Below are 24061 nucleotides of genomic sequence, written 5' to 3' on the forward strand. Positions count from 1 at the left end.
GATAGGTATGTACCGTGACATTACGTCCAGAAAAGGATATTATCACTGCCGTTCATTTACTCCTCAAATACGACATTAAAAATCATATTAAGATCCTCCTAGGTTTTTCAAGTCAATTCAATTTCTTTATTTTCATCGAAGAGAAGGCGATTTATGTCACAAAGTTTAAAAACAACACAAATACACACACCATTAAAAATATTGCTTCTATAGTGAATGCGAATGGGATAAGAGTATAAAACAAAGAATTTCGGAAAAGGCATTTAAAAGGTAAATAAAGCGATAGAAATGAGAATTCACTCCAAATCACAGCTCATCGACGTTTATCCCTCGGTGAACACGTAATTCATAATAACATATTAATTTGTCCCAAATGTATCTTCGCTGAATAATAGTGTTTGCTAACTGTTATGTGAAAGCTTATTGTCACTAATACTTAAATAATACCTGAAAAGGCGTCTTTGAAATAAGATATCAATATCAATATAACGGCAATATCCATGCAAGATTCATTATTATGTAATGTGTGTACCAATACAGCAGCAATAAACAATATATAAATAATACGTATACACAGTGCCGTTGGTGACGAAGAAAAGGAAAAACAAAAATGCACATAATAAGTAAAGAGTGCCTTTTTTGTGGACGTCTCAGTTCTCCTTTTCCCCTCTAAACATGACCTAACATTTTGCCGGTATGTGTGTTTATCTCTATTTGTTAATTATGATTATGCACCTTGTTAGACTTACATCTAGAAAGAATGAGACTTGTTCCATAACGGCTATAAGAACACTCTCCTGCCGACACTATGAGTTTTGGTACCTGGGAAGACCTTTCTTTTTGATCTCACGTAATGGAATAATCATTGAATGATTCGACATTTAGAAATGTAAGAAACCACATCACTTCTCGTATTACGGTTTACAGTATAACGGTTTGAAACCAAAAACATGCATGACAGTAATCATTCCTATATGCAAACTTAATGTATCATTGTTGTAAAAGCGTTGACAAACATCGAAAATTCTTCGAAAGCTGTCAATTTAATTGCCTAAATGCATTTCATTATATTTCATTTAATTTCATTTCATTGCCGACAAAAGTATACAATATGACATTTGCGCATAAATATTTATCAGCCATTTCATTGGTGTGCACTACACATATCAGGCGTTTATTTCAAAGTTGCTTGTGTCGAAGAAAACGGTGAAAACGAGTAGGACTCTACATACATACATACATACATACATACAAACCCAGACAGAAACCTTCGAAAATCCGCACTGTTTCTCCTCCTTCTTCTTTTGCATTTTCGTCCTTACACCAATAATTTCACCGGGTTGGTGAAATAGTGAAAATTATCTTTTATGCAAGCAAGAAGGATTTGTTGCATAGTCAACCTGTTTTGTTTGTTTATTTGTATTGTCTTTCTCAGACATAAATAATGATATCAATAGAGTTTTTCTTACAACACTTATTCGACATTCGCTGTCTATGATGCTTCCCTCACAGCTTCTCCCAGTCGTTTTATTCCCTGGAACAACGATAAAACGAGAAATACATAAGAATCAATGGACCTTAACTGAAATCAGGTTGATGTAAGCACAATATAAAAAAAAATCAAATAACATTTTAAACATTTGTAGTTGGTTTAGGAACATTCAGCTATGGCTAGGTCAAAGATTAAATTCTCGATGTGAGATGATGTGCTCAGTGGCGGGTTCAGGAATTGCATAAAGATAAGGCCCCTTCACAAAATTAAAAGGGGCGCACACCACCCCCCCCCCCTCCCATTTTTTATTTCTATTTCTTGTGTTTAAACATCAAAAATAAAGAGGGGGCGCGCGCCCGGTGCGCCCGCACCCCGGATCTTCCACTGGTGCATCTCATAAGAATTGGATGATCATAACGAGCATAAATTTGTGATTCAGGAATCCAATTGCTATAGCTTGCTGACACAGACACACGCACACACACACACACACACAAAAAAAAAAAAAATAGGGGCTATAAGCATTTTACAACAGAAAATCCATAATGGCGAAAGTTAATTGAGTGGAACCAAAAATATGTGTTAGCATGTCAGCAATGCACCCGGAAAATGACATACCGGGATTTTGTGGATCAGGCCTATGCAATCAACTCCAAATTTGCGCATGACACGAAGCAATGCTTATAAAACAGCGTACAATGAAGAAAATTTCATTTCATTTTATTTATTTCATTCTCCTTTTTCTTTCAACAAAACATAACACAAAGCAAATCAGAACTTCAATCATAAGCATATATACACTACAAAGTATGACAATCAATAGTAATCAACAAACTAATAAAGATATGTACACGTATTGGAATTTCAAAGTTAAGTTAACATAAATCCTTATAGAGAATAGATTTTTCAGATTGGCAGTAACGATCTCTGGATGTAGAAATTACTTTAAAAAAAATCGAGTGAAAATATTCACTCTTTAAGGAGTGAATACAATAAAGGAGTGAATCAAGAGTGAAATTGGAGTGAATTTTGAGTGAAAATGTTTATTTTCACTCATTTTGGAGTGACCTCAGGGATCACTCGAAGATTTTGGAGTGATCTCTGAGGTCACTCTAAAATGAGTGAAAATGAACATTTTCACTCAAAATTCACTCTAATTTCTCTCTTTTTTGTATTCACTCCGTAAAGAGTGAATATTTTCACTCGATTTTTTTTTAGAGAGTATGGGGGTAATTTTTCCAATGCTTAAGCTTCTAAAGATGCGCTTTTTTAAGCAATGTTTACCTCTTAAAATAATTAAAGCATTATTCACCTCAACTAGATCGCTCTCCGATGCTTTGGAATAGGCAACCCGTACGTACGAGGAGGGCACCGATTTGTCTATGTAGAAGATGTTGCCAGGGGTGAAAACCACGCCCCTAGTTACGACAGCCTCCATCAGAAACTTCTCCGTGTCTTTGATGGTAGGCAGTTCAATCCACATGAACATTCCAGATCTTGGAACAGTCCACTTAGCAAGGCCTTGAGCATAAATTACAATGGAGGAACACAGTCTGAATCGTGTTCGTGATTATTTTACAGAGGTGTGGCAAAATACATAGGAGGAAACTTCAAGAAAAGGTGGAAAGAGAGGGAAATGATATATTAAGATGTGTTTTGAAAGCATACCATTTTTATTTGTCAGAGGCAAAACGAAGTAAAAGTATGGCTTATTCAGCAATCATCCATCATTAATCCCAGTCAAGTATTACGCAGTTTATACTTACGTCGAACTGACAACAAACGGAGTCACTTCGTTTTAGCTGTCAAATATTGAAGCCCTTGCCATCAAGGGTTATTCCAGTAAATACATGCATATACACAATTTATGAAAACATGTATGCTTTCTGTAAAAGTGGATTTTTTTTTCGATGTGGAAATTTTCGCACATTTTGCGCAACCACAAATTAGCGCGAAAATAAAAGCACGCGAATATATCTTCCACTAGTCAACGTTCTGATTCAGCGGAATTAAAAACACGCAAAATTCATCGCTCCCGGCCAAGCGCGAAAATGATTAGTATCCACTTTTGCAGGTGAAAGGCGGTATGTCCTGTCTTATGTTCTTAATTATTACCACACTTTGCAATGTGTTCATGCTGTTATTGTGGTGCGCCCGAACATGCCAAGTGTGATATTTGGAAATGGTCTGTTGTGAGGTGGGCACACTTTATTGTGTAAATCGCGAGGAGTTGTATCTGAAATTTGAGCAGAAATCGGCAAACTCTGTATACTTCCAGAAATGGTTTGTGTTGAATGCGTCCTCTCGAAAACTCAGACACACAAAGCGCTGCATGGAAAAAAGATGTCACACTAAGCGCTTTGAGAATAGTGCAATTCCTTACCTCACAAGGTTCTAAATTAATTCTAAATTAATGTAAATCATTTTGAATTGTTATCCCGGGTTAAGATTACTGACAAGTCTCTGTGTGGTCAGAATGATGACACGCCCCTCACACTCATTCCTTACAGTTTTTTTTTCTCTCTCTCCTTCAGCTTTTTCCTTCTTTCTCTCCTTTTAACCTCCTTCTTTCTTGTTCATAAAAGGTCATCAAGGTCACAATTTTTATATCATTACCCGATAACATAATACAAATGAGTTCTATCATGCTATTTTCTTAATGGACAACTTTCCCGATCACGTCACTATTGGACTTCTGAGTAAGGTTGTACATGCATCTATGGCTGTGTTCGTATATGTATACCTATTTGTGTATACACACATTCACATATTCTTTTCTTTATCTCTTCTTCTCCTTCTCTATCTTTACTAGACCCCTCATTTACCCATTCTACCCTGGTCTTTCCATCTGTTCTACCATCAGGTGAAAGCCTTCATTGACTCTGTAATCATTTTGATGGGGCCACCTTCCCTTTCACGTTGTTGTATCTCTTTATCTTTGCAATTTTAAAATGTGCGGTCCATGATATGTATGTATGCATTTATTACTGTGAAAGCTAAATAGGATATAAATGTGTCATTTTTCCATTCTGCATCCCCATACAAACGTCTCCATATATGTACATGCATATGACTGTGTATGTATGTACAGTATGATTATACCTGTATATGCATGTATTACATAAACATCCAAATATTTGTTAGACCTTTTTTTTTATCCACTTTGCCTTGTCCTTCCCATCTGCTCCGGCAGGCGAAATTTTTTACTGATGTTATTATTTTGATGGGGCTACTTTTCTGATTATGTTGCTGTTCATTACCGAGTGTTTTTTTATTTTTTTCAATATCTATTAAAAATATGTGTGGTTTATGATCTGTTTTACTGAGAATGCTATGCAGGACATGAATATGTTACTTTTTTAACTCTTTTGTGTGTATTGTGTACACCTGTATATGTATTGTATACGCATATCTACTTATTCCTATCTCTCACAACGTTATCTTTTCCCCATATTTCTGCAAATTCTGAATGGAGAAATATGAAATTTTTATCCATATTTTTGGACAGTTAGACGAATTTTTCTGTGAATTTGATGTTATCTTGATGATGTTTAAAGAAGAATGTGGGTCACGGGGCTGTGTAGGGGTCGGTTGAGAGTGCCTAAGGTAAATAAGTCATATGTGATAATTTAGCCATCAGAATTAAATTTTGTTATGAAATTTAAAAACAGTGATTTAATTATATTGGGGGTTGTGCAATCACATTTCTAAATACCTTTTATTTATCAGTCATGTAAACCTGATGTTTTGTGTATGATGTTTTGTAGTTTTATTGGAGTAGAGGCAAATCAGTCGTATAGTTCTGTTTGTTTTGACAAATGCGGAATACATGTTCTTATCTTGCATAATGCTCAACCTATTGATTTGTGTAATTATTGATATTTTCCCACTCATTTCTATCACACGTGTAAAGGCTTTATTCTGTAATTGTCTGAATGTTTGAATTTGTATGTACATATTTTATGTTATATTATACGCAATTTAGTCCCTGGGCTACGAGATGTGATATGAATAAATAAACCTTTCAATAAAAAAATTATCAGGTTATCAGCACCTAACTACTTTAAACAAAATAGGCCTACATACATACACACGCACATACACGCACACGCTCACAAAGAAAAGAGAACAAAGCTGTAACATTCCAAACCTGCCAGGTGATCAGCAACTGCTTTTGCCAGAATATCTCTGCGTCGTAAGTAGAACTCCTTGATCTTCTCTGCTCTTTCTAGAAATCCGTCTACACCCCACTGTCGAAATATGTGATACAGTACCACCTGAAATGTGACAGAATACTAAAGGTAGTCACTTTTTCATGTCATGTTAAACCTCATGATTTCACGTTGAGACATATCAGTTTAACCTCTAATTCTGCGAAAACAGGCGGGTGACAAAATGGCTTAACGTTGCCTCTAATGATGCCATGACTCCGGCAAACTTACAATTAGAAAAAAAACAAAAAACAAAAGCAAAAAACAAACAAACTTGATAACGCTACGTCTGAGTGAGGAAAGATTATGGACGCCAATAGCTTATAACCAGTTCGTATGCAAGTTCAATAATCTGAATTCTTATCAATACCTGTGACAGAACATTGGCGTGCTGCAAAGTGACCTGAATGTCGTAGAAAAGGCGGGAAACTAGGGCACGTGGACCAGACAGCCAGCCAAGCCGAAAGCTGATTACAGATAAAGAGAAGTGAAGTAAAATGGATGGGTGTTGTATCTGTCACGAATAAACAACAACAACAAAGAAGAGAAGATGTAGTGGCATCCAGAGATTCAATTCAATTCAATTCAATTCAATTCAATTCAATTCAATTCAACTCAATTCAATTCAATTCATTCATTTATTCAGTAATAATTCCGAGTTGCCTTATAAATGTGCCATATTTTGAACTATAGATAACTCAATCAGTATGTTCACATGAATAGGAATATGGAAAGAAAATTGATACGCAGGATATGTAAATTTCTATTGTATTTCACTTGTTCGGTTTTCTTGAGTCGTCAATTAGAAAAAGAAAACAATATCTTTCGTCATGAAATTACTAATCTTAATATCCTCATATACACTCATAACTTTATATATTCAAGATACTATGAATTAAGTCTAGAACACGATGGTGTGCTGTTGTTGTTGTTGTTTTTTTTTGGGGGGGGGGGGTTGGTATGCATTTCTGCAAAAATATCATAAATTATTGATTCTAAAAGAGACTTTAACTAACCCTGCGCCTATGATCTTGGAGAATGAATCAAATCTGATCACTCTTCCATCACTGTCCATAGAGAGGAATGAAGGCAGACGAGGCTGGAATTAAAGGGAAGTATCCAAAATGATGAGATTCATATCCACAATGCACTATCAAAACTGACATTTGAAAAAAGCCATTAAAAGGCCAACGATGTTTACTTTCCTGCATTGATTGTGAAATGGATTTGTCATACCCCTGGCTGTTTGAGTTTATAAAGTTGTCTGCCTTTATGACTTGTGAGTGTATAATGCTCTGTGAATTGTGTTAGTGGATGTAAGTCGGATCAACCTGGATGTTGGTGCTGCAGTTATGTGAGGTGGTGCTAAGGTACCGGCACTGGTATGTGATTGAACGAGCTGTTGTGACAATAATCATTGGAAGAGGGTGCCGGAGATTGTTTTAGTGAGATAGTACAGCAACTTCAAGGGATGGGATGGGAACATCGCTTTCGATCGTCATTGCGAAAGAAACGTTAGCGTGTTGCTTGTTGAGACGATTGAGGGTAGCCGTTGAGTTGATCTGCGTTGTGTGGCGAAATGAATGTGCATCGTGGACATATCTGTGTCAGAATGAGGGTTTGTTTCTTAGAACCAGTATACTTTTGACATTATGCCGATGCCACCTTAAAGCTACAATTCATTCTGTATTTATGGTATTTTACAATGTCGGGATATATAAAGCAAACAATCTAACTACAAAATAAGCACGCATATACACGCGAAAATGTTTACCTCGTCAAACTGCAGGAAGTAGTATGAGTCGTCTTCTAGGATGATGAAATCATATCGTTGTGCCAAGGCGTATATCTTGAGGCGTTTTTCTGAGGACACTGTTTCCCCAGATGGGTTATGTCCGTTTGGCACAATGTAGAAGAACTTCGGTCTTTTTGACCTGTTTTAAAAGCAGTACTTGTATCAATATCAACGTGGATTATGACTTTTTTTTTTCAAGCGTGAGCTTACATGCAAAAGGCTTTCTTTTATCTTTTCATTTTATCTCTATGTCTGCCATGAACTCTCCTATTCTCTATGAGTAATAGCAAGATACATGTAGGTACTAGAGTGCCAAGTAGATACAAACAGATTTATGATTTCATGTAAGAACTCGTCCGTCACCTATTTCTTGAGGTGTTTGGTCTGTTGTTTTTGTTACGGTCTTAATACACATTGAAGACAACTATTTCAGGATATACTGAATTCCAATATATGTGTATAATATTGGAAGAATTTACAAAAAAAAAAGAAAGAAAGTATAGTTTAGAAGCAGGGTTGCCTGAGAAATTGAAAAGAAATTTGGCACTGTTTCATTTCGATTATTCATATCTGCATTTTTTTTCCTTCGTATTACGCATTACTATACACAACATAGTATACTTTAACAGTCATCATATTCGTCATTTCGTCCATTCTAAATTTAGAAAGATTAGTATGTTTTGTTTTCCGTAACATACACATAGCCTTGAATTACATTCCTTTGAATTTCCTGCCATAGTGATGAAAGACATCATGTTTTACTTGTTCAAATGCAAGTTTTCTGAATTTTACCTATGATCGTTAATCTATGGGTCTGCTTAGAAAATTAATCCGTTGCGGAAAGGTATTCGTCATTAAACTCAGTGCCTTAATATGAACACGTCATAATATAAGACGGAAACTCGGCAATTCAAGTTTGGTTCCTTGTCCCGCAGCAACACATGGACTCTCATCTACCTATTACCAGTTTTCTTTATCGTCCGGGTTCCACTGGGAAAGCACCTCTTCAAGATGTGTGATACTTGGTCCATCCTCTTCCATCTTTATTCCAATGGGGTCACCTTGCATCACCCGCAACTGAAATAAATCATGTCACATTAGTTTAAGGAATGCAATAGTAATAGTAGAAATTACCTCTAGATGTTGTAACAAATCACTTCAAATCAAAAGTGTTGCGTGTGTGACTGATACGCGTCCGTGGTAGTGGTAGTGTCAACCGAATTGACATAGACCGCATATTATTATTCTTAAGAAAAACAATAGAGATCCTCAAATTTTGTAGAGTGATATTCAGAATTTACTGGATGTTAATGATTTGTGTGTATATGGTCTGCCAATTTGAGAGGAAGTCGTAATACTTTACCAATAGAAAATCTTTGATAACTTATGATGACCACCACTTCCTCTGCCAAATAAATCGTAAAGGCTCTTTAGATTATTAATAGGATGCGCAAAGGAAACTGATTTGTCTCAAAGTTCGTTACATCAGCCAGAAGTCACACAATTACTAATAATTACGACGAAACTTGGAGGGAGTAAGGCGTCTATAATGATGCAATTATTAGTACATGCACAGGAAATGCAATAGTAAGAAAGGCAGGAAAAATCGATTGAAGACGAAGATACTAAAACAGTTATGACAATGATAGCTGTTGGTGTCAGTGTGAATACATGAGCAAATGGAAGTTATAAAGCTCTGGAAGAAACTTGTTTGTATATATAAAACATACTGCTTCAAGGAACGTTGGATAGGTTCGTTCTGGAATCAAAAAGCGTTGACCTTTGTTGAGAAGCAGGTTCGCAGCCTGTTATTAAAGCAGGGAATATGACATGATTAATCATTATCTTCAAAAAAAATTGAAGCTAGAATCTGTTCTCTGACGCTTTACGGAAAAAATGTAACGATATTATACATAATCATGGGAGACATAAGTTACAAAATTACATTAAAGGCACATAAACATTACTGAATAAAGTTATATCACTTGATTTAAAATTTTTTGACAATTATTTCTGAAAAAAAAACACGCTGCGATTGATTTTGATCATTCTTTTATGTCACACCTAGATTGTATTATAGGTTTTGCCGGTCAATTTCATACTTTTGTCATTCAAGTTCCCATTCCGAGTATTCGATTTCACGCATTCCACGCTCGCAGCACTGAATCAGCAATCAAATTCACTGTCGGAGGATTCAAATTCACTGTCGGAGCGTTCAAATTCACTATCGGAACATTCAAATTCACTATCGGAGCATTCAAATTTAAGAGAAGAGCACGCATTTCATCAATGAGCATTCAAATTCATGTCAAGCTGGCGACGGAATCTCGTCGGTCATTCAAATTCCTGAATAGGCAACCATGTTCCAAATAACTGCATGCAATGTAAAAGAAGTCCTGAATGTAGTTAGTTTGGGGCAGTGTATGCACGTGTTTCTCATTTGGCTTTGAATAATTGGGATCTATGATGATTATTTATTTTGCAGTAGAGGTCCACCTAATCATTGACAATTTTGAACTCGAGCTTTATAGCAAATATAGGTTTTCCCGGTCAATTTCATATTTTTGTCACTTAAATTCATTAATGTGCATTCAAATTCACGCAGCGCACTCACGCGAAAATATTGGGGCATTCAAATTCAGAATCCAAGCGATCAATTTCATTTATGAGCGTTCTATTTCGTTTTCGTGAAATCAAATTCACGATTGAGCATTCAATTTCAAAATGCGAGCACCGACTTTCCTACTCGTGCATTCAAATTCATGCGATAGTCACGTGATAGTCCCAATGAGCTTGTTTGGAGCGTTCAAATTCATTTTTAGGCGATCAAGTTCCTACTTCGTGCAATCAATTTAACTAGGAAAATACTTGAGGAGACTTTTACGATAGGAAAAAGGGCCAACACAACCAATGAATGCTTGCATATAGTGTAATTAGGATTGTTTACATGTTCCGCACTGTTCTCTGTTCATGTTTTCTTTGTTATTCATCTCAATAAATTTCAAATTGCAATGTCCAATCAGCAGTGCATCCAAACAACACAACGACTAGTTATCATATTTCTTGATGATACTGCAACGCCCCAACACCAACCTCATAATGACAATTCATCAATTTAAGACAAACTGACACACAATGATCTCACACAGTCCCGCAAAATTAGATCAATAAGACAGCAATACACAACAAACAACACATATAAAATGCTCATGTATCAGTTTCAAAATAGTCGAAATTGTGTTTTTCTTCCTCGAAAGTGTCAACCAACCCTCCGTATAATGCTCGTCTGTCATGTCTGTAGGCCTATACAGCGCCTAATATTTGTTTATTTGTTTCATTTTCCATCAAAGAAGATGGCTGGATAACCCATATTCAGCTGCAGAAGCTGGTCTTCCATTTGGGGTCCAGTTAGATGTTTTGCTCTTTGCGATGAATAAATGAAGTAGGATCTTTACGTGCATGATTTGTGACTCTTTTTACATGTGGGACCTCCATTTTATGTCCAATCCCAGGGACATGTGCCTGTATATTCATATTTGCTAAGCGCGAGTTCAGAATTGTCAATTAAAAGGTGGACCTCTACTGTAAAATAAATAATCATCATAAATCCCAATATATTCAAAGCCAAATGAGAAACACATGCATGCACGTCCCCAAACTAATTCGCAGGACTTCTTTTAAATTGAATGCATTTATTTGGAACATGGTTGCCTGTTCACGAATTTGAATGACCGACGAAATTCCGTTGCCAGCTTGACATGAATTTGAATGCTCATTGATGAAATGCGTGCTCCTCTCTTAAATTTGGATGCTCCGATAGTGAATTTGAATGTTCCGATAGTGAATTTGAATGCTCCGAGAGTGAATTTGAATGCTCGGATAGTGAATTCGAATGACCGGATTTTGAATTTGATTGCTGATTCAGTGCTGCGAGCGTAGAATGCGTGAAATCGAATGCTCGGAATAGGAACTTGAATGACAAAAGTATGCTATTGACCGGGAAAATCTATATAAAGGAATATACAGGCTTATGTCACTCAGATTGGACATAAAATGGACGCCCCATGTAAGAGAGTCACAATTCATGCACGTAAAAGATCCCACTTCATTTATTCATCGCAAAGAGCAGAACATCCCACTGGACCCTATATGGAAGACCAGCTTTTGCAGCAGAGTATTGGTTATCCAGCCACTTTCTTTGATGGAAAATGGGCCGAATGCATAAAACAAGCAATTGCTTGTAAGCCATTGATTCAAGCAAAAGCACAAGCTCGTCTAGCAAAAGGTCTAGCTCAAGCAATTGCTTAAATTCATTTGTATAACCTTTTGCTTGTGCTTATACCTTTTGCTTTTCCCGCACAAGCAATTGCTTGCGTTTGCAACAAAAGGGACGTCACGCCTGTGCGAACGCAAGAACGTGCGAGTGTGGCAGCATGTATTTGAAAGGGCGTGTGTGTGCGGAAACATTTCCTGACATGGCAGAAGAGCTATGAAATGAAACTCATAAATGCACACACAGACGCACACACACACATCTATGCACACACGCACTTATTACTGCCTGATTCCCATCACTGTTTACAGTAGCCTGAATATGCCAGATCGCACGTGGAGAGAGGTCTCCTTGCTCTCCGCTGAAGTCAGACATCCTACCTGTTTTTCATCACGTTTTGCGTGCTAACCACTGGACATTCCCGTTGTTGAAATTAAAAAAAAAAGTTTCTTACACTACTTAGGAGTAATTTCTTGTAGATTTATACCACTCCTGTACAAGTGTGGTCTTTCTTTCATGAATTTGAAAATGATACTTAAAAGGGAACCTCCCAGTTAAACAAACGCTCAAGCTCGTTTTACAGAGCTTGGAAAAGTTTTTAAGCAAATGCCTGGTCTCTAATCAATTGCTTGCCGGCAGCAAGCAATTGTTTGTGCTTGCTAGCAAAAGCTTCTGCTCGCAAGCAATTGCTTGTTTTCATGCATACAGATTCGTTTAAAAGGCTAGCACAAGCAATTGCTAGCGTTTATGCATCCGGCCCACTGCATAGGCCTACAGACGAGCATAATACAGAGGGCTGGTTGACACTTTCGAGGAAAAAAAACAAAAACAATTTCGACCATATTGAAACTGATACCTGGACATTTTATATGTGTTGTTTGTTGTGTATTGCTGTCTTATTGATTAACTTTTGAGTGACTATATTATGAGATCATTGTGTGAATTGAAAAATTGATGAATTGTCATTATGTGGTTGGTGTTGGGCGTTGTCAGCACGCAGTATCATCTACAAAGATGATTACTAGTTGCTGTGTTGTTTGGATGCACTGCTGATTAGACATTGCAATATGAACTTTATTGAGATGAGAAACAAAGAATACATGAACAGAGAACAATGTAGAACCTGTAAACAATCATAATTACACTAAAAGCCTTCATTGGTTGTGTTGGCCCTTTTTCCTGTCTTAAAAGTCTACTCCATTTTCCTCGTTAAATTGATTGCACGAAGTATGAACTTGATCGCCTAAAAATGAATTTGAACGCTCCAAACAAGCTCATTGGGAGTATCACGTGACTACCGCATGAACTTAAATGCACGAGTAGGAAAGTCGGTGCTCGCGTTTTGAAATTGAATGCCCAATCGGGAATTTGATTCCACGAAAACGAAATAGAACGCCCATAATTGAAATTGATCGCTCGGATTCTGAATTTGAATGCCCGAATATTTTCGCTTGCATGCGCTGCGTGGATTTGAAGGCACATTAAAGATTTTGAGTGACAAAAGTTTGAAATTGACCGTGAGAAATTATTTTAGCAAACAATGGTATTAAAGGGAAGGTATACAAAGTATTGGTGGAGATGAGAATTGGGATTTAGACTTTTTGTGAGATACCAATTAAATACTTATGATATAGTAGAGCATACCATTTTAAGAGGATTTCAAAGTTTATTTGATGAAAATCGAGTTTGGAATGACTGTAACATACAAAAACAAGGTAAAACAAAGCAATCGTAATAAAATGTGGGTCCCACACTTTATAAGATATCTCAGCCATTTCAAAACCAATTTTCATCAAATAAACGTTGATTTACTCATAGAATTACATGCTCTTTCATATTTCATAAGAGGTTTCTCATTATCTCACCCAAAAATGGTGGAAACCTGAAATTAGGTCTCAACCAAAACTGTATGATCCCTTTAACGTTTGAATTATGGAGGCATTTGACATTTCTGTATAATGTTATTAGTATGTTAATATCATTATAATCACGATCATTTCAACATGATTATTCTTCATTTAGCGGTATCATAAGACAGCGTTAAGAAGAAATATCGTCTGATCCTCAATACATGTATTGCACAACAATATTTCAGGCTTGAGTGCTGTATGGGCACGAGTTACATACACTGACATAATTTAGGCCTAAAGAATGTGGTGATTTTTGTCTTCAGGATTGTATTTTTCCTTCTGAAATTTGATTGCCTTTAACACATTCTGTGTTTGTCCATGATTAATTCCAACTTTCAAAGAAGTAGAATCACCCTTTCTGAATTCATTAGATTTTAAAGTGAAGAGCGTGTACAGGGTTTCTAATAAATGAAAAGGAGACGACACAACTTATCTCACTATTGTAAAAAAAAGTGCTCGAGAAAAACGGCTAAAACGCTTTCTTGTTCGTTTTATGATCCCAAATTTTAGCATAATGTGGAACAAGACTTTCTCCTTCAGGAAATATGACAGGTCACGATTAGCTATGCTGACCTGTTTCACTTATCTTCAGTCCTCACACATTATTAATGTGTGCGACTTTTGTTGGTTGTGTGATGCACGGTCACGTATATAATATAGATAGTAATGTAACGATTGTACCGAATGTAATCCCTGCAAGGCCCCTGCGTTAACCATAACTTGCAACGCTCTGTCTGGGTCTGGGCTTATCCTGGTTGGTGGCTTGTGAAGTTTGATGGTGAGTTCTTCCAGCCACTCTCGGAATGGTTTAACCCTTATAGAGGAACGAAGAACAACAAGGACCTTTGTCAACTTGAATCTAGTTGAAAGGGGATTACTGTCATCCACAAATTCTGAACATGCTAGCTCTCTGAACATAATTTTCTCTCACAGGCCTAGAATATTTACACATTAATCTTTTGAAAATACCAATTTCTTTGCCTTAAAATACAAAAAGGAACTGTTATTTCTCAAATTATGATGTTTCTCCATGGTATTATTAGTTATAATAGTTCAGAAGAATGGAGAGACTATGATAGACTTAATTACATTTTATTTACATAATAATGATTATCACTGATTTTAACTTAGCTCTTTAAGGGATGATGTTATTATTCATTCATAAAGATAAGGAATATCTCGTTAAATTGTATATGCGACATCACAACAAAGTAGGTGGCTTGCATACCATCAGAACAGCAAGCATATTTCTGTGATCAAAATTCTTAAGCATAACTATTAAAGAGACATGAGTTATGAAGGCCTATATTACACAGTCACAAACGCTATTATAATCATTTCAATCTCAGGCATTTCCTTTAAAAAGAGAGAGAAAAAAATGTCGCTGGATCCCAGCCTGTATCAATGTGTGCAGAATAGCCTATCATTACGCACTTTTGATTAGCCTTTTATACTACAATGTAACGTTATTATTGTTTATAAGACATCTATTATATCATGCAGAAACATAGGAACTTAATGTGAAAACATTATACGTGTATTTTATTTCATGAAAAAAATTGAAATATGTAAATCATTTATGATAACCAACTAAAAAGCAATAAAAACATGTAGATGCACAAAAGATAAAATGATAAAAAGAATTTCATACCCATCAATTTTCCCATAGCTTTGGGCAATCTCCATATCCTCACTTGAGAGTTCAATTGCTGAGCCATCTCTGTCAAAGAGAGGGGATGAGAATAATTTTCGACAGAAGAATAAAATTGTGTGCATTAAATATGAATATTTGTTTATTTTGTTTATTTATTTATTTATTTGTTTTATTTGTTTTGTTTCAGTAGGGTAGCTCTGTCAGTGGCTTAACACTGTCATTCTCAGAGGCCCTACACATATAATAACGTACATCACGAAATACATTGTAGACACATTTACCAAGAAAAATAACATAATGTACAATTACGGTACACTTACAACATGGCCAAATAATTGAGCATTGCAGAGGATGGTAGAAAATAAACAAATAACATCATTTTTATCATTACAGTTCACTGAAAAGTGATATGCTGAGACATACCTAAGAAAAATCAGAATGTCTAGGTTACAGCACATGTATATATTGCACAATCCATAATTCTTCATATCACTTCAGATTACATAATTGTAATCTTTTTCGGAAACAATCAACACACAAATTTATTAATTTTTATTATTATATAAGACAGGGCCTTTAAAAACAGGCTAGCAAAATAAACACAAATTTCCTGCTCACAAAACCTTTCTTTCATTCATTATTACTGAAATACTATAGCATATGAGAGAGAGAGAGAAAAAAAATCCTGTTTCAATCAGTATCATATCTGATGGTGTAGAATTCGTAATATCCAACCATATGTAACATTGTTTGAGGAAATAAAAAAGTATATTGAAACGCTGTCAAACAAATGAAAAAAAAAATCATTTCATACACACATTATTCTGAAAAAAAAAAATGTTGTGCTCACCAAGAGCATAGGATGGCATCGCCCTAACCTTTGGACAACATTATGACTGTAGTTTACACGTGACGTATAACAAATGACAACAGGTGGAATTGATACGGCCTGTAAATGCTGGCATTGCTTTTTAAACAACGTGAGAGACTAGTCAAGAGGCTCTTTTTCATGTTGCGTGTTATCACTGTTTGGATTTATCTTTAGGCAATATTCGTTGAAATAGTTGATTTTCAAAATTGAATCATTTCACAGTCTATGCACACTGTCATGCACAACATGACAAAACATGAAAGACATGAATCACATAGTATTTTGTTGTATCAATAACAAGTCGTGAAACAAACCTCAGCTGGAACTTTGCACCTACAAGGTGAAAGAGGTCAGGATTTGGCAAGCCTGGTGAAAGGTCGATATGTGGGATTGTTGTCTCTCTGCCGAACATACCTTCAAAGATGAATACAAATTAGACTACAAAAATTTTATCAGTTTTGTAGAAATAACAGAAAAATAATGACAACCGCACTTTTATGAACAACAATAACATTACGTTGTTTTGTCAAAATGACAGTAGTTAAAACAAAAGTCAAATGAATTTGAAGGAATCCTGGCAGGGATCATCCTAGGAGGCCCAGTTCCAAGTTTATAGCTTCCATACACTTTATAGCGTGCTCACATTTTCTTCTATTTGTTGTCATCAAAGATAAGGCACACTGACTTTTAGGGATTATACGTAAGCATACCTTTAATTTTGAAAAGACACACTTCTGTATTTTGAGGATATGAACTAAAGGAAAGGGTTGCTTTATCCTCTTTTGTGAATATGAACGTGACAATGTAAGTGGACTTGTCCTCGCCAAAAGTAATAATGAGTGTGTCGACGTCAGCCTAACATAACTACAATAGCCCGAAAGAGAAGTTCAAAATAAGATGCAAGAGTAAATGAGAGTAAAATCTTACAGCAGTGAAGGTTTGATCAAAATTGAATAATGATTAGCGACGCTATGAAATTGGGATATTTCGCTAATCTATGCAAAACAGTTACTGAAGTGTTGATATTAGAATAAAATGCTTATGAGAGAAACTCACTGTTTTTGTTTGTTGTAAAGTGTTAAAAACTAGTGTTATATCGGACTGGATAATTTCAGATTGATAGTCAATCAGACAATATCACGATAAGATACTGGATTATAACTGAAATTAATACAAACTATACATGGCAAGTTTTAAGGCGGCTAAGTCATCAACATGCTCATCTGCATACTCATATTAACTGTTCAAGTTTTGTGAAACCAGTAGCCAGTAAAACTTCATCATTCCATACCATTCCAATTTGTCATGAATTCATTTTTGCACATAAGGAAGACATTGAGTGTTCTCACACACAAATGCATACACCCACAAAGCACACATAAACATGATGATAATTTAATTGACCTTTAGAGCCACGAACCATACAATAGTACCCAACTGAATTTAGATGAAAAAAAAAAGGTGGCCATGGATTTAACTTACTGTATCTTGCAAAAGGAGACTTGCGCCTCAATTTCCCTGACTCGCTTAAGAAATCGTCGTAGTTCATCTTGTCGTATATCAGAAATCCCCAACAGACGGGTAATGTCGATGTAAAGGACAGTGTACAATAGGCTCAGAACTGAACTTCGTTCAGGCTCGTTCAGATAAACGGATGCCAAGTAGATCCAAGAACAAGGTCCTACTATTCATCATTTTGAAACACGATAATGCCCTCCTACGATTTGTCTGGGTCTTTTCAGACAGTCGTTTGTGCATGCCCAATTGTCAAACTCGAACAATGCATTTTAATTTTACGATACAAGCTTGCACATTTTTTTATGTATTGTTTCATCGCTTGGGGAAATGATCATATCCTCAATGATGTTTGTTTTAAACAGTGAGTGAGTGACATTAATCCAAAATGCGTGTGATATATAGATCCTATATAATATCATGTGCCATAATCTTCCACCCCCCCCCCCCTTTCAAACATCGTTGGCCTTCCCTAGTATGATAATGCATGGGCATGTGTAAAATACTTTTATTGTAGAATAATTGTGCGGTTTTTTCCTCCAAGAAAACTTTTTCGAACAACGTGCTGTGCTTTTGCGTCACTGCGTACTAAAAATGTGCTTGCCTGTTGTGTGATCATGATATGAGGTGTGTATTTACACACACACGTGAATAAAAGCTTCTTTGGCAAAGAGGCAGGTTATCTTCTAATGATGTGATATGCATTGATTGACTGTTTTATTACCCCATGACTACAATTCTGCAAAACATTTTCCTCATATTCCTCGCAGGCCACAGATAGGAGTCAAGGGGTGCTTAGGCGATTCATCAGCCCTAACTTATGTGCGCCCATGTATTACGTATATAGTGATATGTTTGCGTGTATTTATGTATTTATTCTACCTATATTTATTTGTATTTAATCGCATGCATTCAGATTATATATATATGTATATATATATATATATATATATATATATATATATATATATATATATATTCATGGAGTAATGACCATATTATATATTATATATAAATGTTCATTACTCCATCATGAGATCTGTCATGCTCAAAACATCTATTTCATTTCATAAACAGACAATAAAGCTGAAGAAATCACCTAAGCACCATTAAGGTTCAGATCCAGATTAATTCCGACCATTGCTTCAGGTCTTTTTGTCACTGGAAACATAAAAATGCACAATGAGGAGATCAACAAAAAGAAATCCACAGCAAATTATCATCAACAGGCAGTATTCCCATATCTTATTTCCATACCTTTCTTTTCCTTTCGTATTCGGGAGAAAATAACATGAAAGCATGTTTATATGATATATACCTGAAGGATATCCTCCTACCTAACAGCAAACGTGAACTGCTTGGGAAGCATTCACAATACATAGACCTACAATCAAACACAAAAGTCAAACAATAATTATAGAGTCAGACTGCCAAGGTCCCTAGAGTGTGACGAAACAACTCTCTATACAACAATGGTTCGTGAACCAGCCTCTACGGTTAATCTATTAAAACGCAAACTAGAAAATTGTGAATATGAAAATATTCGGAATAAGAATCCTGGAATGTTTTGAATTGGTGTGGTACGAATTGAATCCACTACTTTCATGAACTGAACTGAACTGAACTGAACTGAACTGAACTGCAATAAAGGTAATGAGGAAGGGATAAAGTGGAGTTTTGGGAGAAGAAATTAATAAGGTGTTAAATGAATCAATGGGTAATGGAGTAAAAGAAAGGCATAAGAAAGGTGGGAGAGGGTAGAAAGAGGGGGAGAGAGAGAGAGAGATAGGTTAAAGAGAACGATTTATGTAGTAAAGGGTAAAGAAATGAAAAAATAGAATGAAATAAAATTGTACTATTATGACAGAAAGGTATGTTTTGAAATCAAATATTGCATATTTCAGTTTGTCTGTCTACAAATGTATTTTTGGTCCATTTTTTGTGGTTATGTAACTCTAACTGTCGAGTGTTTTTTTTTACTATATAAGATGTAATTACATGTTTTTCTGTGTTGTCTTTTGTCTTTGCCTTGTGCCTCTTGTTTAATTCAGGAGACAACCTAGGCCTTTCATGTTACATTGCTTATTGATATAATAAATAATGATGAAGAACAATATATAATTTCTTATATATATATATAGGGCCTATATATATATATATATATATATATATACATATACATATATATATATATATATACATATACATATATATATATATATATATATATATATATATATATATATACATATATATATATGTATACATGTATATCTATAAACACTAAAGGAGATACAAACAAATAGCTAGCATTCGGAGCCTTACCATTTTCACCTAAACAGCCTTATATGATTCATAGAGAGTGACTTCCGAGGTCAAAACAGTGTAGTAGAATTTAGCTCTTTATTGTGCTTTCTGTTTCAAATGCTTCGACTGCCATCTTTTTGACTACTATTGATGTAATGTTTTTGTTGTTCTATTGTTCTTGTTGTTTAATGACACACACCATATGAACATACCTAAGAAAGTGACAGAGGAGGGAAGGGAACAACACCATTAACGTTTAGTTATCTCCTGTTCGAATTACCTTGATGGTATGGCTTATGATATTAGTCATGCTAGTAATTTCTAATATCATTCCCCTTCAAAGCCTATCACTGTCACAAAGTTGAGAACAGTGTGAAAGCAACTCTGGAAAGATGAGTCTCGAGCTGAGATGAAGTCAAGTCTGTAGTATGTAGGAGATTAAACATTCAAATACAACTGATCAACCGAAGACGAAACACAATTCTAGCTACAGTTCACTACGGATTTTAAAGGTTGCAAATATTTTAAGTTCTTTGTACAGTGAAGTTGGACAAATTTTGACAAGTTTTGTCTGCTTAAATAATAATCGTATCAGATAGAATGCTAGGAGTAAAAAATAATGTACTATTATCTTTCCGCTGTTGCTCTATTAAAACGATAGTGTCTCTTTCTTTTCTCTTTTTGGCTGCACAAAAACATTATCATCCATCCCATCTTAATAAAGACGAATAGATATACTGAAGATGATTTGCTTAGATAATCTTATCATTACCGTATGTAAACCAATAGAGGCCACAAAAATGAATTCCATTACGGCCTTAAAGAAAATCAAAGTCAATTTCATATTGTCTCAATCAGATTGATTGATTGTTCACCATTTATGGTGCAGTCTCTCACTTGTTTGCTTGCTTTTCGGTGCATTTATTACAAATTAATTGCCAAATCAAAAAAAAAAAGACACACTCCTAATTCTCTTCACGTCACTCCAGTTTTAATTTCATCTCTACAAGTTTTTAATGCATGTTTTGTATAAGTGGTACAAGATTCGACAGTTTACAAGCATGACGTAGATATTCTCTTCTCTTTCCATTCTCTCTCTCTCCCTCTCTCTCTCTCTCTCTCTCTCTCTCTCTTCAGTCTTCTATAGTTAAACCAGAAATGTCGTTATTGAAACTCGTTATGGAAACAAAATATGGGAAAATTGTGAATTTTTGACATCTTTTTTAACCTTAAACAATGAGGCATGAGCATTTATTTTACCATTAGGAATCACTATATAGAAATGAAAATGAACTTATATGTGACCCGCCACAATAAGAGGATCCTAAAGTCGCTGACGGCTGAGCCGAGAAAATCGAGTTTGAAGTCATATCATCAAAAATGTTCAAAACAATCGGATTTCAGTTTTTGGCATAATTCTGTACTCTGTTTCGTCTATCATCTGCCGAAATTTCGAAGCTAAATGATGAAATGAAAGGCAAGACAGCAGCATTTTTCTGGGCCATGATTTTCCAACTTTCAACGTAACAGAAACGTGTCCGAAGATTTGGGTTTAGCGCCGCAGCTAGACTCCGCCCCTAGCAACGTGGGAGTGATCTAATTGGTCAGTGCGTGGCATCCTGATTACTGATTGGTCGTGTGTAGACCGCTGGCGCTAAGTTTGAATGAACATCTCGGAGGTTGCTAGAAGTATACTTTCTATCGTCAAGCGGTGAAACTGTCTCGCCTCCCCTTGATCATGATAGTGTCGGAAGGATAACTTTGAAGGCGGTTTTCTCGAAACTCTGATTTCCTCAACCACTTGACATGCGCTAATGAAATCATCGATATCTCCGCAACCGAGTACTTTTATGGGTTGTGCTATATGTGACCCTGCACCTCAAAACAAACAAATGAATTTTTAGTTAAGACCATGTTCTGAAAGAGCAGACTTTAAGCTTTAAAATGATGTATAACTCAAATGGACTCTCCTAACCTATCTAAATATTGGAAAGAAAGCATAAACTCAGGAAAAGTGTGAACTGAGAAAAGAGGCTCTGAAGTACAGTGTCTATTCAAGAGCTTAACCTTTACCAAACCGTGCTCGTTATGAGATGAATGGGACAAATAACAGGAAGTAAACCACCAGAGTAACAACAATGAATGGATTATCAGATTGAATTGAAATTGAGCATGCCTCATTAACACATTCTGTCCATAACTAATGCCAACTTTTAAAGCAGTAGCACTATCCTTTCAAAAGTTATTTGAGTTGAAAGTGAAGAGTGTGGACAAGGTTTTTCAGAAATGAAAAAAGGATTCTAAAGACACACCAAATCACACTATTCTACCAAAAATGTTCGAAATAAACTGCTGAAAAAAAACACACTTTCCTGCCCGTTTTATGATACCAAATTTTAGCACAATGTAAAAGAAGACCCGCTCTTTCAGAAAATATGAAAAAGTCAAATTCGGCTAGGTTGACCCATTTCACTTATTTTCAGTCCTCACGCAAAATCAGTGTGCGACTTTATGTTCGTTTTGAAGTGCACGGTCACATATACTAACTTAAAGTAGAAGAGTAAGGGAATAATGTCATGTAACTTTCCGAAAATCGTTTATACATTTCCTTTATTTAATTTTTTTATGCATGGAGTAATCAGCGAAATATTTAGAAAAATGTAATTCTAGCATAAAATTATAAAGTTTCGGCACTTAAAGCAGACGTTTGACCATTGGCCCCATGAAACAAAAAATTCCCTAGAGAATGAAAAGAGTACATACATAATTATGTAGAAGGTTTTATTCAGATTCCTTGAGACATTTCCAAAACATTAAAAAAAGGTAAATTCCAGCATTTTTACCTGACCTTTAACCTTAGACTCTATAGCCCAGAACTTTCTATGTTTTTTTTTTTTCCTTTCTGGCAATAAACGTGTACAGTAATTTAAATGAGAAAAAACCCCGCAGGAATTGCATATATGGGGGAACAGTGATATTTTAAGCTATTTGACCATTAAGATCTTGCTCTTTGACCTTGAGCAAGTGCACCCGGAAGTTGATGGCACATCTTCGTCCACTCACACATACATATGCCAAGTTTCATTAGGATACATCAAAAGGTTCTAAGTTTCGCTGTCCGCAAAATTAATTACAGACGGACGGAAGGACAGACAGACGGCCAGCGTGGAAACATACATTCCTTGGTGGAGGCTTAGAATAGTCCTTATCATTAAGACAATATCAACTGTATTTACTAGGCTTTGATTGCATCACCTGATAGCTAATCTACATATGAAGATTGTGCATCTTCATGCAGTGTTCATACTATTCAAGCTCTTTCAATAAGGTTTAAAGAGATGAGAAGCATTTCAGATTAGAAAGAGGTATTGTCTTTCTCAATTGAGTCTTTGTAAATTGAATTTGACTTTTAACCCTAAGTTCGTTTGATAACTGAACCTCCCAGAGGTACTAATTACTGAATTTACGTTTCTGCCTTTAAATAACCATAGTTCTTGAAATTACATTTTCTTTTCCAGAGTACTTCAATCTTAACATTTTACTGTGAGGTTTTCAAAAAAAAAACCAAAAAAAAAAAACAGATACTTCCTTACAAAGGTTAACGCATATTCACGATAAGAAGGAAAATAGAATTAATTTCTGTGAGCATGTAGTATAGAATCGCGAGTGCTAGGTGTATTACAGATGTGCCTGTCACATAATTGAGATTTCATGACTGCAGTTTTTTTTTTCTTTTAATACGAGACACAGGCACGCTATTCGGTTTCATTGACAGGAATAAAATAATGTTTGATTTTATTTTCAGTTTTTCTCAATCCTTTTTAATCCCTCTTCTATAATAATATTATATATTCGCTACATGGACAAAAATTTCCGTAACTGGCTTTTCCATGAGGTCTCCTCTGCGACGTCCTTTATTTTCTTTTAATTAAATGGATAATAATGGATTTACCACCGCCTCAGAAAAACGCTGTTAACCAACATCAAGAAGCAAGTTTTCATCTATCAGAATATGATTTTAGAACAAGGTATG

General features: G+C 35.6%; 1 protein-coding gene across 1 annotated transcript; it reads right to left on the reverse strand.

Annotated features, from left to right (window-relative positions):
• Positions 1-1492: 1492 nt before the first annotated feature.
• On the reverse strand, positions 1493-17755 carry LOC139719756 (kynurenine/alpha-aminoadipate aminotransferase, mitochondrial-like). Its single transcript, XM_071631146.1, has 12 exons — positions 17689-17755; positions 16521-16620; positions 15333-15401; positions 14363-14495; positions 9229-9303; positions 8463-8575; positions 7478-7637; positions 6720-6802; positions 6074-6170; positions 5643-5769; positions 2805-3013; positions 1493-1534 (listed from the first exon to the last, which is right to left on the reverse strand). Exons 1-12 carry the CDS (start codon positions 17753-17755, stop codon positions 1493-1495), a joined length of 1275 nt encoding a protein of 424 aa, XP_071487247.1.
• Between the last annotated feature and the right edge of the window lie 6306 nt (positions 17756-24061).

This window comes from Diadema antillarum, unplaced genomic scaffold (assembly GCF_040938485.1).
Source record: "Diadema antillarum isolate AM-2024a unplaced genomic scaffold, OU_Dant_1.0 scf00000114, whole genome shotgun sequence".
Lineage (NCBI taxonomy): Eukaryota > Metazoa > Echinodermata > Echinoidea > Diadematoida > Diadematidae > Diadema > Diadema antillarum.

What these genes read in the sequence shown, in the direction of transcription:
- LOC139719756 (XM_071631146.1), bottom strand. Translation starts at nt 17,755, where the DNA reads ATGAACTACGACGATTTCTTAAGCGAGTCAGGGAAATTGAGGCGCAAG. An exon ending in CCGGACGATAAAGAAAACTG is followed by an intron (nt 7,638 to 8,462) that starts GTAATAGGTAGA and finishes CTTTTAAAACAG; the next exon opens with GTCAAAAAGACCGAAGTTCT. An exon ending in ACGCCAATGTTCTGTCACAG is followed by an intron (nt 5,770 to 6,073) that starts GTATTGATAAGA and finishes GTCACATTTCAG; the next exon opens with GTGGTACTGTATCACATATT.